The sequence below is a fragment of the Dermacentor silvarum genome, chromosome 7 (genome assembly GCF_013339745.2).
Source record: "Dermacentor silvarum isolate Dsil-2018 chromosome 7, BIME_Dsil_1.4, whole genome shotgun sequence".
NCBI lineage: Eukaryota > Metazoa > Arthropoda > Arachnida > Ixodida > Ixodidae > Dermacentor > Dermacentor silvarum.
Window position 1 is genome coordinate 135,763,302 of NC_051160.1, and position 18,147 is coordinate 135,781,448.

An 18,147-nucleotide genomic window follows, 5' to 3' on the forward strand; every position below is an offset into this window, starting at 1 on the left:
ATAGTCCACGCGAGGACTTCCCGATAGGGCTACTAGATGGCGAGAGGTAGGAGCAGTGCTGCAGTGCATGCCTCATACACATGACACGTTGCGGCGGTGTCAATATGGGGTCGCTACATTACGTCAATGAAAATCGCATGAAGGTCGACATTCATCAAGTGACGGGTTCTGTCCGAATTCTTTATGCTTGGCACAGCACAAAGCTTTGGTGAAATAAACGGAGTAGATGATAGGAAAAGCGCTAACTATTGAGTGAATCTTTGAAAGAAAACGCAACACACTAATATGACACTTTATCAAAAATATAAAAGAGCGAGCACGCCTACAATAAAAAATAATATTTGGCCATTATCTACAAACAATAGTTATATTTCCTACTGCGCAAGTGGTAGCTCACTTACACATCTTTCTACTGATTTACCCAGAATGAATGCCGCTGCAAAAGCAGGCTCAATTTTCGTTTCGACCTTTATTTGTCCTTTTGTCCTTTGTCCTTTTGGATAACAGCATGCTAGGCGCAAACTATACTATGGAGTGCCAGATGAATGCTCTCTTCTATTTTTGAGTTATTTTTTGGTGATGTCTAGCACGGTCATCGAAACATTCTCGTGTCAGCCCTACGTAAAGTTTGATCGAACGAGGAAACACCGAAACAACGTTAAACCGAACACGTCAGTCATTTTGCCCTTTATTTGGAATATACGACTGTTTCTGAAATCTTTCTCTACATATCCGAAACAACAACAGCTCTTCCCATATTTAGGTGCAAGGGGTTCTCACCATCATGCGCTCTTCCATCGACGTTTTGGCAAAACCAAGGTCGCGCAGCATGCTCACACAATACCTCCTGTTTGCTATCCAGCATTGTCCATTTTGCGTTCCCAGTCCTTCAAAACAATAAGAACAATCATGGTGCAGCTCAACCACGCATAAAGCACTTGAAGGACTGGCAGTATTAGTTACACAGACATTGCGAACAAACAATCGTAAAACATTAGCATCACGTGCCGAAAACACATAACGGGTCAGCACTGTGCGTGTTCTTGTAATACAGTGTAAATAAAGGAGAAACAAATGATGCTATTCTGCAGCACTCTGAAAATTATAGTATCAGAGATATTGGTGCTCCGGCAGTACAAAACGTTGCATCATGATAACAAAGAGGCAGCGGATCTAGAGGACGAACGTGGCCCGTAACGTTGGCTGAGCCTATACATGGATACGTCAGTCGTCATGGCGGCTGTTGCTCGCAAAATCATCGAGCACAGCGTTCTAAAACTGACCGGCACCAACCTCCCATACAAGAGCTGGGTCTAGTATCTGGGCCTAGACATAAAAGGTGGTGCGAACTTCCGCTTCACGGCCGCGAGGAAGCGGCAATACAGTGCGAGCAACAGAAGCTGTATACAAACTTACCGCGTGACTCCAAGGTTGGGCTGAGCCTATACATGGATACGTCAGTCGTCATGGCGGCTGTTGCTCGCAAAATCATCGAGCACAGCGTTCTAAAACTGACCGGCACCAACCTCCCATACAAGAGCTGGGTCTAGTATCTGGGCCTAGACATAAAAGGTGGTGCGAAGTTCCGCTTCACGGCTGCGAGGAAGCGGCAATACAGTGCGAGCAACAGAAGCTGTATACAAACTTACCGCGTGACTCCAAGGTTGCAAAACAAGCTGCTCCAGTGAATAGTGCCATGCTGCATGCGCTGCCGCTCAGCACTGTTTGCAAACTGCAGTGGATACGGCCTTAGGTGCCGCGCAGAAACGGCCTAACAACCAGCCTGCGAGTACCACGTACGTCACAGTGCGTCAGAACGCTGGTGTGGGTCTTGGCCGCTCGGGCTTCTGGTCACGCAACATGCACTATCCCACAGTGACAAAGTGCACAGAGCTTCGAACGGATGCACCCTTCTCCAGCGCCTTCGAGAACACCACCGGTAGACATGAGAGGCACGCCCCGGCTCTTCGAACTGAGGAACGACGCACCCTCATACGGCGTCCGCGAGCAATAGCGAAGTCCACAACGGGTCCAAGTGCTCCCGGATATCCTGTGCATGATCGCAAAATGAAGCAGATTGCAATGCGCGCTGGGACCGCTCACACGAGCTGTCGTCATCGCGGAACTTCGCGGCCATCTGCAAGTGTACCCTGATGGCTCGATGTTGCAAGACGGGTGCCAACTGAGTGCACTCGCCGCCATTCGAAAGCTCTAGTGCTGTGAACATCAACGAGCGACTCACCACGGACGATGGCTGACCTCTCGCGTCTGAGCATAGTATTTGGTTTTCACCTGGAGGTGGCGCCAGGCATGGACGTGGTGCGGTGCGAGTCACCTCCATGTGAAGGGCCGTGGCTCCCTGTTAGTGCAGCAAAGTGGATTCACTTTTGCATAGGGGGGCCGGTGTTTGATTACAGGGGCCCCCGCAAAGGTGGTGACCCCGGAAACGAGTACGTTGACGAACTCTCGACAAGCGACTACGAGCTGCTGCCCGTCATTGTCCGGTTTAGTGCGAACATGCATCTCGCTATCCGACGCCACCCCAAACCAGGCCATCCCGACCTGCGTATCGCCCATGGGGAGAAGCTGCCCGCAATCTACGCGCGCAGTATTTAGCGGAAGCAACGGGCTCGTGGGCCACGGTTGTAAGTAGGGTGCATATGGACGCATTTCCGCAGTCAACGTCTCGGTCTCGCCGCTGCGGACAACTGCAACATCTGCAGTCAACTGTAGGCATTCGAATGACGCCCTGCCTTGATCGTCCGGTGCAATGCCTTCTTGCACTACTGGGCGAACTCTTGTTCACCTTCCAAGTGCACGGGCTGCCGGCTAACAGTGCCGAGCAGCTCTTATGGCCACGCCGTCCTTCTCGGGTGCGTGAGGCCGTTCACTGCGTCAGTTCAACGTGCCAGTGTGCGGGGCTGGGTGACCAACTCTCTTGAGGACCTTGTCACCACACTCCACAAGCGAACTATGTAGTTATGCCGTATGGTTATCTTGTTTATCCTATCTTCTCTTGTTGTGCTCTCACTGTTGTATCCCACCCTCCATTGCTGATCGCCATTCTGGAGTCAGTAGACTGCACTAGAGAGTTATTCCATGTTCAGCAGTATCCTTGTTCCCCTTCAATTTTATTTTGTTCTTTAATTATTCAGTTAGATCAATAATGCATACTGAATTACTGCTTATCAGTTACGACTCCGTAGTTTCCTGAGAACCTTTGATGCAATGCCAATGTTCTTGCGTTTGTTTGGTGCAGTCCTTCGTCCGCGTGTTTTTTGTGCAAGTATTAATATGAATAGGTGCGAAATCTCCCAGCTGTCAGTTCTTCTGTCCCTAAATTCTCCAGCAACCACTTTCGGCTTTACTATCAGTTCGCAAGATTCGGCCTCAGTTGGCACCAGATGCGTTGCAGTAAACGCCCCAAAGTGTCTCTGAGAGTCTTTAAGGATAGGTGCGCCTGTTTTCAGAAATCCGTGCAGGGGCGGGGCCTCGCCTAGATGACGTGGCCTCGCCTCGATGACATACCACCATTTTTTTTCCTCCCTGTTTGGCGGCGTGGTCGGTGTGCGGCGCCTCAGTTCGGAACAGCTCATTCCACGTGAGCGAAAAGTGGCGCGCGTATCATATTCGCGGCGTGCGTTGTTTTGTTTCGCTTGTGAAAGCACGGAATGCAATGATGAGCGAGCCTCCTGGCCGACAGAAGCTGATCGAAAAGAACCTCCAAGGGTTACATGATCATGAAGACGGCTACTACCATGGCTACCTGAAGTCAGACGATGAGCTTAAGCTTTTTGAGAGGTCCTTGGCTGCCGTCAACAAGAAGTATGATGTGCGGACATCAAGACACCTGAACAAGCCGTCTAAATGTAAGGATGTATCGACTGTTTCTTAATGTTTCGCTCCGCGCGTAGATTTATCATTGAAAAACGCAGTAGTTATTTTAACCAGGGATTCAACCCGGCAGAAAGACTTGTTTTCAGTTGCGGTTTGTGCGCAACACTAAACGATTGATTTATCTTCATTCGCCTTTTTGAAGATCGGGTTATCATTGTTCTGGTTACCGGCTCAGAGTTCCCCTGGCACCGATTTATTTCGGTTCGAGTGGAGTATTGTTCTGGGTACCGCGACATGACCCGATCCTCATAAATTGTGATAAACCTAAAAAATGACCTAACTGTTATTTTTCGGTTTCATTCGCGATTAAAACCGCGCATGCAAGCTAATTGTTACTTTAAAAATGAGCAAGTCTTTGAGCAAGTATCGTGTTTCAGTCCCTGAGCACTGTATCTGCTTTGATCTAAGCCTTCGGAGAGTCTGCTGTAAAGAACCAATATATACTAAGAAAATTTCTGCATTTCCTAAAAGGCCCTAAATCACCTCCCGCATGTTCTACACATTTAAAACACATGCGCGCATCACGTGCTGTGTATCGTGATGATAACCTGTGTGATCATGCGAGCATGACGAACCGCGTTGGTGCTACAATTCAAATAACTATCCCGCCCTCGTCTCTGGGCTTTTCTTGTCCCCTCTTCACACAATGTGACGCCAATAAGGGCCTGAGTGCGACGTCACCAGAGTAAAGGTTGTCCATTGGCCAACTGAAGAGAGACGATATCTGCACCGTGACGACAGCTGGCTGTGTAGCTTAAGAAGCGGGGTTCGGGGAGGGGGGAGGAGCGGGGTGCTGCGCTATTACGCATTTTACGCCACGAATTTTTTCTGACCCTAATTTCGGTCGGCGTCAATCGGACGGCAATTCGGAGGTGGCAATTGGAGAAGGCTTTCTTCGTCTCTGTTGACATGACCCGCAGATTTCGCTGCATTGCATGGAGTTGGTGAGAATACTGCAGCTAGAAGATTAGAAGCCCAATGGGGATGGTAGCGAAAGTGAGTGAGAAACCGCGGCCTCTAACGTTGACATTACGACATATTTTAAAAGGGTTCTTGCGAATTTATCTTCATTGTAAGCCATTGCGGACCTGCCTTTGAGTAACATAATTTCAAGCTGATAGTGGTTTAGGTGCCTGTTTATGTATTTGATTCATGTAGCTTTTGCAAGAGTAAAAGACTGTTTTATTGCCGAATTGTTTAAAAACAAAATACTACCCTTGTAGGCGAAGCGGGAAAGAGAGAGAGAGAGAAAGACGTTTATTAAATAATCAAAACAATAGAAAATTGTACATGTATGAAAAGGCAACCCCAGTGGTTTTTCCGGTGAGGTGCCTAGATTAAGTTAATGGTTTCGCTTCTTATAAGGTAGGTGAGTAAGCTGTCATATATAGCTTTTCGGTGTTGAGGGGTCCCTCTAGGAAGGATCCAGTCATTGAGTGTGACGACTGAGCTCTGCAGCCCAGCAAGGCAGATTCTTCGCAGTGAGAATAGGCCAGGACAAAGCGGAAAAGAAATCTTGCAAGAACCATTGAAAATTTGTCAAAGCAAGACAATAGCTAATTTAGAAGGCTGAAATCAAATGAACAAACATGAAACGCACCCGCAGTCTGCGGCTGAAAACAATAATTGCGTCCGTTGAAAGGAGCACAAATTACTGTGTACATGCTTTCGTGGATGGTATGTGTGATGATGTGGATAGTGGTGGGTGGCGGTGACTACAAGAAGAAAAGTACTGATGGGGAGTGCGAAGGAAGACGACGTGCCACGAACAAGGAAGCAGCGTGAGAGCACGAGAGCGCGGAGAGCGTGAGGGCGAGCGGCAGCCTTGAACGTCAGCTCACAGAACGGCGGTTCAAGGCTCGGGTACCGGCGACCGCGTGTCCTGCTACCATGCGGACCTGGTCGAAGATCCAGCTCGTGGCTGGGCTTTCCTGCGCACCAGCGGCCTGCTTTTATAGCGGCCTGGTGCAGTGCTTCATGCTTGGGACCGGGACGCCTAAGCTACCTGCCTGCTGAGCGGGCCCGATTACTGGCGACCGGGTGTCTTGCTACCGTTCGGACCTGGTCGTAAATCCCGCTCGTGGCTCTGCTCTCCTGTGCACCAGCGGCGTGCTGTCATAGCGACCTGGTTCAGTGCTTTCTGCTGGCCACCGGGGAGCCTGAGCTGCCTGTCGGCTGACCGAGCCCGACGTTATAGCGGCTGAGGCGTTACAGGCCAGGCGTTACTGGCCAGTTACAGCAGTGGCCTGGTGCTCTACCGGCCTGCTGTTTCCCTGCTTCCACGTCGCGACAAGGTGCGGCGTGGTGGAGACGGCGTAGGACGTGGCCGTCTCAGCATCAAACCAGCTGAGCTGGTGTCCGACAGGAGCTACGTAGGCACAACGACCAAAGTCACGTGCAGCGCAACGACGATGCACACGGGCGAGTGGTGACGCATGAGTGCTAGGCAGATGTTTTATGGAAGGACACATGACTTCCGAACTCTAGTCCGTGTGTATGTAAAGCGTCTGTATCGTATTAGCGTGTCTGTATAAAGTCTATGTTTCGTGTAAAGAGCTCCCGAGTGCCACATCATTATTAAAAGGATTCTGGGCCCAACAGAAACACCGGCACTTTTATTGTTTCCATCACAGTATGACAGCGTGCCGGGGATGACTACATGCATGAGACGACGATGGTATGACGACTGTTGACACGGATACAGCTTGAGGATGACAACATCTTAAGACGGCATAAGGATAGTGTAGTGACGACTGCATGGCGGTGATAGCATAACAACGACTTTGCACCTGCGCTTTCTCCTCCGCTGGTTTACTCCACGGACTCTCTATTCTGCGACCGTTCGCGTTAGAGCGACGAAGATACACTTTCAAGGAGCTAGTCTGTGCGATGCTTTGGGCAATCGGCAACACGAAACAGCGCATCTCGACAGTGACGCGCCTCGCACATCGGCGAGCATTCAGTATCTCAGCGGCTGGATCATCTGTAAGCGTAGCGAAAAACACCGGGAAAATAACATTTGTCTTCTGACCACTCCACCCAGCATGAGTAAAGAAAAAGTCGAAAGCTTGCACTAGGCCGCGCAAAGCTCAAGACACAGCGAAGTTGGATGATTGATTGTGTCTTGATCGCTTACATATTGATGGCTTACATCGCATGTTGGTGCATGCGCAACACCACCGTCACGAGATCTTTCCTGGCCGAAACGGTAAGATTCGCACAGTCGTACTTCGTCAAGTTCTGTAGATTACGCACACCAGCATCCTCTTCATGCAAGCAGGAGGCTCACTGCGCGTTGCAAAGCGCAGTCTAGCGGCCATGATCAGCTTCATCGGCCGCCTTTTATTTATGGCGCGCTCAGGTGCATATGCATGCGCATGTGCCTCGTGCTGCGTGCTGCGAGGTTAGAAAAATACAAGGAGAAAATATAGTTTCTTCTGCTCCTGCCATCGGCCTGAACGATTCCTTGTTCTTTTGATCGCCGACTCACGCATTGTTATGCGTGGTGACCCGGACGTCACAAGGCGAGCACCACATCATGGAAGGGACCACGAACGACAGACCAGTGATCGGCGCAGAGGCCATTGCCGCGGTGAAGATTCACGTGCCATCGTTCTGGCCACAGAATCCTGCCGCCCGGTTTAGACATGTGGAGGCCATCTTCACCCTTCGGCGCATTACTTCCCTACAAGCGAAATTCTACCACGCTGTCTCCGCGCTTTCAACGGAGGTGGTTGCCGAGTTGTACAACGTTGTGGACGCGTCCCACGAAACCACCCCCCATAGCCACTTTAAAACGACGGTGCTGCACCCCGCATCTGTGCCTGTGCGCAGGCGTCTTCAGTAGCTTCCCAACGAAGAGATTCTCGGCGACCGGCTACCATCGGAACTTCTACGTCGCACGTGGCAGCTTCTCAATGACAGTAGACTGGACGCAAACAGCCCGCATCCGCGAGAACTGTTCCTTCAGCGCCTGCCACAGAATGTGGTTATTGCCTTGGTTAATACACCAGAAGACCTCTCCCTCGAAAAGCTGGCGGAGCTGGCCAATCGCGTCGTTGACCATTCAGCACGACGTACTGTGGTGATAGCATCTACTATTCTGCTGTCGCAACTCGAATACCACCAGTCTCGCCTTGAGCAACTTATCGATGACCTTGCCGAGACTGTTATTGCAGTACGGCCACCCTCCCACCATCGTCGACGAGACCGCGATTCCCGTTCCAGATCGCCTACTAGGTCTAACTCCCGTTCAAGCCCTCGTCGTCACGTATACTGCTAATACTACAGCAACTTCGGTGCCAGCGCACATCCGTGCCGCTCCGTTTGGGGCTGGCAGGGAAGCATACTGCAGAGCCACTGATGGCGGCCAGTGACTGTTGCCATACGACAAGCCGCCTGTTCTACCTCGCGGACAGGATTGCCCGACATCGATTTCTCGTGGACACAGGTGCAGATGTCAGTGTCGTTCCTTGCGTTTCGACTAGACCGGCAGAGCTATCAGGAAACTGCGCCCCTTCAAGCAGCTAACAGCTCTGCTATAAACACATATGGTCAGCGCTCTCTTACCATCGACTTGGGTCTCCGACGCACCTTCCGTTGGGTATTCGTCGTTGCAGACGTACGCATGGCCACATTTGGTGTTGATTTTATGACCCACTTCGCCCTCAGTGTTGATCTCCGCGCTCATCAACTCGTCGACAAGACGACCAGTATGTCTATACAAGGCATCCTCGCACCTACGACATTAACCACTGGAGCAGCGCCTCAGGTTCCAAAATCTATGTATGCCTCCATTCTGTGAGACTTCCCAGCTATCGCGAAACCTTCGAACCTCGAGCTGCCAGTAGGTCACAACATCACACATCACGTTGTCGCTACTGGCCCTCCAGTGTTTTGCCGACCCAGACGCCTCGCTGGAGACCGCCTTGCCATCGCCAAAAGAGAATTCGACCACATGCTGCAACTGGGCATCATCCGTCCTTCATGGAGCAGTTGGTCCTCAGCTCTCCACATGCTTCCCAATCGTGACCCTGGGGAGTGGCGCCCTTGCGGCGACTACCGTGCCCTCAACACGCGCACCGTCCCTGATCGCTATCCCCTCCCCCACATTCCCGACTTCTCTGCCAACCTAGCGGGAACGGTGATAATCGCAAGATAGATTTGGTAAAGGCCTACCACCTCATTCCGCTTGAGCCAGCGGATATCGCCGAGACTGCAATTGTAACAACATTCGGGCTTTATTCCTCTCACCGACGTGATTGCACTTACCGTAGTTTCAGCGTTTGTCGGTGGCTGGATCTCACGCTTCGGGTGCCCCAGCATTGTTACCACCGATCGCAGCCGACAGTTTGAATGCGATCTCTTCCGCAAACTCACGTGGCTGCTTGGCGTCCGCCATGTCCATACTACCGCGTACCACCCATCGGCCAATGGAATGGTCGAACACCTTCATCGTCCACTCAGAGCCGCCTTAATGGCTCGCCAGGCTCGCACTTCTTGGGCTAAAGATCTTCCTCTCGTCCTGGTTGGCGTGCGCTCGTCTTACAAGGAGGACCTCCGCTGCACATCTGCGGAGCTGGTCTATGGCAGAACGTTGCGTATGCCTGGTGAATTTTTCGCATCAGCTACTGTCGCCACGCCCGATCGAGACAGTTGCGTTCAACAGCTCCGCTTCCTACTTTCATGCCTGCGTCCGTGCCCTAGCCGGGATGCATAGTCGACTGGCGTTTTTGTAAGCCAAGGACATGCCTACAGCGAGGCACGTTTTCGTCCGGCGAGAAGGCATCCGACCATCCCTGCCACCTCCCTACGACAGCCCTTTCAAGGTGCTCAGCAGGACAGAAAAAACTGTCACTATCGAGCTCAACGGAAGTGCAGAAGTCGTGGCGATCGATGGAGTCAAACCCGCCTACCTTGCGACCTCGCCAGCATTATGCGCTTTAGACCACTTTCCAATCGCGGAAGCAAAGGATTTACCCCACCACCCGACTGCAAAGGCCGTTTCTTGGGCGCCCGTGCCTCGCAGCGCTTCTCCTAAAAGGTGGGGGGGGGGGGGGGGAGGGGAGCCCTCTAACGGCCATTGTCACCTCCATCGGCCGCCTGTTATTTTTGACGCGCTCAGATGGATGTGCATACGCATGTGCCTTGTTTCTCGTGCTGCGTGCTGGGAGGTTAGCAAAACTGAAGAAAATATAGTTTCTTCTGCTCCTGCCATCGGCCTGAACGGTTCCTTGTACTTTCGCTCACCGACTCGCACATAGTTATAGTGGACCTAACCCCAGTCCCTATACGCAGCTTGCAACACCGACACCGCGTTCCAATGCTGACACTGCGTTGCCATGCCGACAAGTAGAAGTGATTTTATTGAAGAAAAAATGACGCTTATTTCTTCTGCCCAATAGGGAGCATGGCGCAGCGTCAGGGGAAGGGAAACAAGGAGATAAAGATGTTGAAAGGAAGGGAAGAGAAGGAGAAGCAGCAAGAGCCTCATCCGATGATGGAGGAGACTGGAGATGGAGGCGGTGGCCTGCTGGGGGCGAGCGCTTAGCGATGGGCGGTGATCCCTTTTAATTCCACAAAATCTAAAAGGCTATGGAAAGCAGCGCGTTCTAGCAGACCCGCTCCGTGAATGCGTCTCTCTCTCTCTCTCGCACTTACGGCCGTCACTGCGCATTCCATAGCGCAGCTTGCAACACCAACGCCGCATTGCAATGCCGAGAACGCCTTCCCGCAGACCCGCTCCGTAAATGCGTCTCTGTCTCTCTCTATCGATCTCATTTTCTTTATCTCTCTCCCGAGCATAGCGCGCAAAATCTCTCCTTCACCTCGCAAAGCATTGGCACGAGCGTGTGCGAATGCGCCAGCTGTGGACGAAGATGACGACGCTGTAACACAATCACATGGTTCGCATAAATGCATTCTCTGCAAGTGTGGCTGTATAGCCTAGTGGGTACGTCGCTCGTCTTGGGACAGTTGGTACGCGGGTTCGCATCCCACCTCGGTACGAAATATATTTTTCTTTTATTTCATGCTTTATTGCTGATGATGTTAGTTTCTTGATACAAACCACAAATTACCGCAGGCTTAAACAGTCTCGCTGTTGAAAGGTTTCTAATGCGATCACCATTCTTCACGAACATTACCCAGTTTGCAGTATTTCTGTGTGTGTCTTATTCCGCGCCCAACCTCTTTCCCGCAAACGTGGGTCAATGTGTCATTGTATACCGTGTAGACGCCAACCCTGTGGCTCAAGTTTTCTAGCACCTTCGGTCACTAGGTATGCACTCGTGTTCATGATCACGTCGTGGCCATTGCATAGTCGTCATACGTCATCTGACTCTCGTCATGTCGCTTTGTAGTGCACGTTAAAGAACTCCAGGTGGTCAAAATTAATCCGTAGCCCTGAACAACGGCGTGCCTCATAATCAGAACTGGTTTCGGCACGTAAAACCCCAGGAAGAAGAAGTCGTCGTCGCCATGCCTTCTGCGCCTACCCAGTGGCAGAAGTTGTCTAACAGCCTGGGCTACTAGGCAGCGGTGATTGATGTCGTCGTAGTTATGCTGAGTCATTCTAGCTGGCGAGGAAGAGAAAGACGTGCCCAGGACTCACCGGTGCTCTGGGCCGCTCGCTATTATGCAGTTTTTTATGTTATTGCCATTTTCAAGGCAGTGATTTCATCAAAGATGAGCAAGAAGGCGATCGCACGACCCCCTGAACAAGGTCAGTCATTTGCTCCATAGCTCATTTTGGGACGACGTGCCTTTGGAAGTACTGACCAGCTCGATTCCTGGAGGAGCTCAACGCCGTTGCGGCGGACAACATAATACGGCCGACTTCAATGCGTCTTCATTTAAATGTCGCAACTGTCCTGGTTCTCATGAAGCGACGTCGAAGAAATGCCCGAAGATGCAACAAGTAGCTCCTATTCTTCGGAAAATGGCAAAAGACAAAACTTCCCGTAGAGAGGCTGCTCAATCTATTCGCCAAAGGGCACAACACTCGCGAAGGAAGCGCCACCAAGCTACTTCAGAAGAACTCCATAGAGGGGCGCAGGCGCCATGACCACCTCTGCCTGTGCCTGCACCGAGGTCTGTAACCCCACCTACAGATAATTCAAGGTCGGCGGGGGCACACCGCAAGTATTCGTCTCCGCCGGCTAATACATATACAGAATGGCCTCTGCTGCCCTCTAGATCCACGGCCTTGAGAGCGGGCTTAGCGGTCTTCTGCGCCGAGAAGGCAAGAATGATTCGGCCACGAGAACCGGTGACACAACAGGCAAGCATGCAGACGAAGGAGGACTATTGGGCAGGACTATTACTGTTATTACGATTACTGCAGGACTACTGGGGCGGAAAGTATAAAAGAAACACTGAATTGGGAGCATTTAGATAATCGTAGACATAAGATGCGATTGAAATTATTTCATGCCGTTTACCATGGTTGTGTCGGGATTGAAAATGCAAAACATTTCCTTGCACCTCACTTAGTCTCAGACCGAGTTGATCATATGTTCAAGGTACGGGAAATTGCATGCAAGACTGATTTATTTCGATTGTCTTTCTTTCCTAGAACAATCCGCGAATAAAACCAATTGCCGTCAAACATTGCCTCTGTTATGTCTAATAATGTTTTTTTTTTCTATGTTAGCATAACCGCGTTCAAGTTTGTTCCAATGACATGTGTATTTTTGTGACTGATTTTGATTAGTGGTTATTTTATTGGTTGTGTGACTGACACTGTATGTATTTTTTAATATTTTTTGTGTATACCCTCCCCCACTGTAATGCCTGTTAAGGCGCTGTTGGTAATAAAATAAATGAATAAAAAAGATAATCACAAGGAAAAAGTCCGGAAAATGCTGAGTCAGTGCGTGCGATTCTCTGCGGTTTCGAGAATTCTGCCGCTAAAGTGCCCTGCAGGTGCTCGGCGTACTGGAGCCGCTTATCGCAGTTCTTTACATTTTGTAAAGCTTCAGCTTGGCACCTGTGCTTCTGCCTTTGGAGAAGCCCACTGACCAGCTTCATGTTGACGCCTTTATCTGAAGGTTTGTTTGAACTAGTGAACACAGACAAGGTCTGGAACCCTGTGGTGGCTTCATGAATCACACCTCTGAATGTTTATCAACATAACTTGCTTTCACCATCGTCCACCCCGCTTTCTATGTCACCATCATCCCTCGTCACATCGTTATGTCCCCCCGTTCCCCCTACCCCTGTGCAGAGTAGCAGGCAAGAGCGTGCTAGCTCACCGACCTCTCTGTCTTCTTCCAACTGAAATATGAATGAATGAATGAGTTTATTTCTCCCGTTTACAATAGAAAAGAAGCAGAAGCTAAAGGTCATGTGGCCTGACAAAGGCTCCTGCTCCCACAACAGCTCCCACGCAGGCCGTACGCAGCAACGTGTATCATACAGACATACCGAAATCAACTGGAGTGTCGCGAGACAGAATACTATTTTCGTGAAACAGAACATGTCTACAAGTATTTCTGAATAACCGACAGAATACACAAAGTACGATACATTTTGTTTCAGACCAACTACAACCTGAAAGCAAAACAAACAACAGTGGCAATTTATACTGCGGTTCTGATCAGACAAACTCAATACTGTTCAGAATGAGAAAAGCTTTGTGTGATTTATTCGAACATTCCATAATTTTATCTTCAATATCACGTAGGCGATTTAGTAGTGAAAGTGCCTGGTAACTGACTAGTTGTTTTCCGTAATTAGTTCTTATTTTTGGTGTTCTCATGTTATGTTGTCGAAGGCTGTAGTGTGGATTGGTGGGTACATTCAGGATGTACTGTGACTTGTTTTGTATAATGTATTGCAGCAACTTGTAATAATACACCTGGTTTTCCTTTAACATTGAATGTTTTATAAAAAATGGTGTGGTTCGAAAGTTTTGTACAAGGCCATATTATCCCTCGAATGTACGTAAGACTCTTTTTTGCAGTACTATCAATTTATTATATTTTTTGCGAAGTAGTGCCCCAAATTAAAATGCAGTAGGTTAATCTAGAATAAAAGAGTGCGTAGTACAATGAACCTTTCAACCATGGAGGAACCGAGTACTAAGATTGTATAAGCAACCAACAGTCCTGCTTAGTTCCATAGCAAGTTTGTCGATGTGCATGTTCCAGGCCAAATCATCTTGGAACCACACTCTGAGAAATGTTTGATATTTACCTTCTCTATCCACCTATCTTCAAAAATAATAGCTGCATTGTAGTTACGTGGTTTATTAGTAGGAGCAAGTGTCATATATTTTGTTTTGGAAGAATTCATTTGTAGCTTATTCTGTTGTAACCAACAAGAGATAATTGTGAACTTTCAATTCAAGCTCTGTCATAGTAGCAGCTTTAAAGAATATGTTAGCATCATCTGCATACATAACTAAATCAGGAGACTCGGGGATGTCACACAGATCATTAATATATATTATAAAGAAAAGAGGTCCAAGTATTGATCCTTGTGGAACACCCTTTATGATTTCAGTGTACGATGAAACATCATTATTTATACTGACGTATTGATAGCGATTGGTTTAGTAATGTCGTAAAAGTTCCAATACGATACCTCGTACGCCGTACTGTTCCAATTTGCTAATTAATAAACTGTGGCATACAGAATCAAAGGCTTTCGTAAGGTCTACAAGTAAACCTAATGTATACATTCCATTTTCAATATTTGTTATTATGTTATGTTTGATATTGAGAAGAGCTGCTTCGCAAGATTTTTTTTGGTATCCATACTGCAAGTCACTGATTACCTTGTATCTACTGAAGAATGTTTGTAGTTTAACACTCAGGGCACTCTCGAACACCTTTGATAAAACAGGTGAGACAGATATCGGCTGGAAATTTGTCACTAAATGTTTATCACCTCCTTTGTAAATAGGACATACACGTGCTATTTTTAGACAATCAGGAAATATGCCGCTTTCAAACATTCTGTTTATGATGTGAACAATGACAGGTGCAATTATATCCGCAATATACTTCATTGGTACTGGTTTCACATCATCATACCCAGCAGAGACGTTGTTTTTTACTTTAAACTGTAGTTGCACAACTTCAGCAGGTTTGACAGGTGTAAGTATCACTGAGTTAGTAAGACTGAATTTGTTCACTATAGATGTGGCCATGGGTTTCCCCCTTTCGGGAAGCTTGGTACTGGAGACGAAATATTCATTCAGAGCAGCTGCTGCTTCTCTGCCTGTCCACACGCCAGTGGCTGTTAAGTCTCTAACTTCATTCCAGACTTTCCTAGGGTCATTTTTTATTTTAGGAAATAACCATTCATAGCCCTTAATTTTTGATTGCTTTAATTCACCGGTGACCTTATTTCTGTATTTTTTGAAATCGGTGAAGAAGTGCGCACTCCTTCATTTTACAAACAAGTGATACACTTTGTTTTTTCGTGTTATTTTTAACAAAGCAGCATTTATCTAAGGTTTTCCTATTCTATTGCTCCTCTGATTGCACAATTTCAACGGAAACGCTTGGTCGCAGCACGTAATCATTTTATGAAAGAACAATTCGTATGCGGAACTTCCATCTTTGTTTTCAAATACACATGACCAGTCTGTTGATAAGATCTGAGCATGGAAATTTTCTAAAGCGCTTGCGTGGAAACTACGAATCTGAGCTTTTTTCCTCCTTCCCCTCGTTTGTGCGCGTAAGGAATGAAACAAAATACAGGCAGATGATCACTTAACTCAGCGGATAACAGTCCTGCAAGGGAGTCAGTTTGGTGTACATTGGTTATGCATATGTCAAGCAAGGTAGCTGTTTTCGGCGTTAGCCTCGTGGGTTCCGAGATTACGTTTGTGCACATGAACGAATTGATTAGACCAGCAAACTGTCTGGATATGTTGTCCGCCAACATATTTATATTTACGTCACCCATTATGATAAAGGGGAGGATGAATGGCTCAGGAAATGTAGTACCTGTTCAAGGAAATAAAAGAACGTCAGTTTGTTTCCCAACGGTGGACGATGCATAACCACAACTGTGACATATTCTAAGCGTACCATTACACATTCTACATGATTCGTTACAAGTGAAAATTCTGGAATTATCTCGTGTACAAGGCACTGTTTAACATAGACAGCCATGCCACCTCCTCTGCACTTTGTTCTTACTAACCCACGGTATGTGTCATATTCACAGTACGGGGGGGGGGGGGGTATCATTCACAGTAAGCCATGTTTCACAATACAATGGGATATCAAAATTGTTCGCGATTGACCCGAATAAGCAATTCAGTTTGTGCTCTGTTTTTATGCTCCGCACGTTTAGGTGAAACATTTTTAGCAATTTACTGGTATGGGGCACTAGTTTATTGAACAACTGGATATCATAATATGTGCAGTTCATACGGTGAAACTAACTGTAGAACAAAGAAAAGTAAGCCATGGCGCTCACGTTGTCATCTTATCAACATCTTCCGTACTGGCGATTCGAACAGCTGGCGAGTTTTCGTCCTTGCGTACAAACACCTTGCCGCCTGCCGTCCATGTATACGAACCGCCATCTCAATTCCTTCTTCCTTTCTACTGCAGCACCAAGAAGTCGTTTGCCATACCGTGTGAGGTGTTCGTTTACGAACACCTTTGAGGACGATTGAAAGCGCAGTGCCTTTGTGTCCATTCTGCTTTTTTTATCTTTGCTAAGAAATTATCTATCTATCATCCGCCTTTCGCCATGTCGGCGTCATCATACAAACGTCATACTCGTATCATACAATCGTCAGACGCCATCGTGGTCGTTCCTTCATGGTCACTCCAGCTTCGTCATTGGACTCTCGCCATACCGCTATCGTCACGCCAATCGTCCTCACGCAATCGTAGACATACAGTCGTATCCATGGCGGGGTCGCCATACACTCGTCGTCATGCTGTTGGTCTCACACCGTCGTCATACGGTCGTCGTAATGCATTTGTTGTCAGACCACCTTCGTGATGTTGTTGGGGTTGTTCGATTGTTGTCATTAAAACTTTGCCATGTGACTCTCGCGATACCGTCGCCATTACACCATATTCGTGACACAGACGTGATCACACCATTTTTGCCATTCTGTCGTTAATTAAGCGGTCGTTTAACCATCGTAATCACTTTAGAATTGTTATCCCATTATCGTCATACCGCCTTCGTCCTTTCATCGACGTCATTCTTTTACAATTATGCTGTCACTGTCAGTCCTGGTTATGCCACCGTTCTCATGCAATCGTCGTCATTACGTCATCATCGGACTGTCTTTGTCATGCATCTCTTGTCATGTCGTCGTCATGCTGTTCTGGCCGGGCCATCACCGCTATTCCAGCTTGATTGTCAGGTTGTCATATCGTTTTTGTCACGCCATCATCACCATACGTGTCATACCTGCGTCGTCATCTTATTGTGCTTATAGCGACATCGTCACACTGTAGCCGTTATACCATTGTCATCATCTCAGAATCGCCATCTCATTGACGAATTTTTGGCGTCATCACGCCGCCTTTGTCGTTCCATCGACTTCAATCCGTCTTGCTGACTTCACCGTCGTCACTGCATCATCGTCATGCAGTCTTTGCAGTGCCGTCATGGGCGACCTTGGTAAGATTGTGCCATAGCAAAGCGAGTTGATTCCGAAGAGAGTATAAGGCGCATGTAGCCGAAGCAAATGAAGTCTCATAATTCCCACTGCAGATTTTAAATAAACGTGACATCAGGAGAACGCAATTTTGCTACATTCGTTGAAAGATTGTCTTATTAGCGTCGATAGTAAATGTAAGCGGTGTTCTGGCAGCATTGTTTAGAGTATTATGCCTCATACAGACTTCAGACAATTTAAAGCGTATTCTGTTCCTAAAAGCCACTCTAACGCTGAAAAAAATACTTTCGCACTACAAATCATGTATCCTCTTACCTTTGTTGTAGTCGCGACCGACAATAAAACAACCAGGCCGATACAGTCCATCGCTATTTTTACAGAATGCCTTGATACTCCGGACATCGCTCAGCACAACCACATCCGTAAAGTTCAGTTTCAATCTGCCGGAGAAGAGAAGGATACGAGCCGGTCTATGTCAATATGGCGTTAGTTTTCTAGATTTCTTTGTAGATATGAAAAGCTTGAAGCTGCGCTAAAACGTTCAGTTAAGGCGAGTTGGGTTCTTTGGCTTCAGAGGGTTCTTTGAGTATCCAAGCAAATACATGTATTTTCTTTCATGATTTCCTTACACGTAGAGATACAAG

The 18,147-nt window shown here is 48.0% G+C and overlaps 2 protein-coding genes across 3 annotated transcripts in view; both read right to left on the bottom strand.

Annotated features, from left to right (window-relative positions):
* The window catches only part of LOC119458471 (3-oxoacyl-[acyl-carrier-protein] reductase FabG), a 463,543-nt gene that overhangs the window by 157,048 nt on the left and 288,348 nt on the right, over positions 1-18,147 (bottom strand). The gene's annotated exons all lie outside the window — the stretch shown is intronic.
* LOC125946981 (cytochrome P450 2C8-like) overlaps positions 1-18,147 on the bottom strand; it is a 96,671-nt gene that overhangs the window by 55,826 nt on the left and 22,698 nt on the right. The window contains exons 2-3 of the mRNA XM_049671237.1: positions 17,819-17,943; positions 781-887 (exon numbers count right to left, since the gene is read on the bottom strand). Coding sequence (XP_049527194.1) covers positions 781-887; positions 17,819-17,943 — 232 coding nt within the window. The remainder of the gene's footprint in view (positions 1-780; positions 888-17,818; positions 17,944-18,147) is intronic.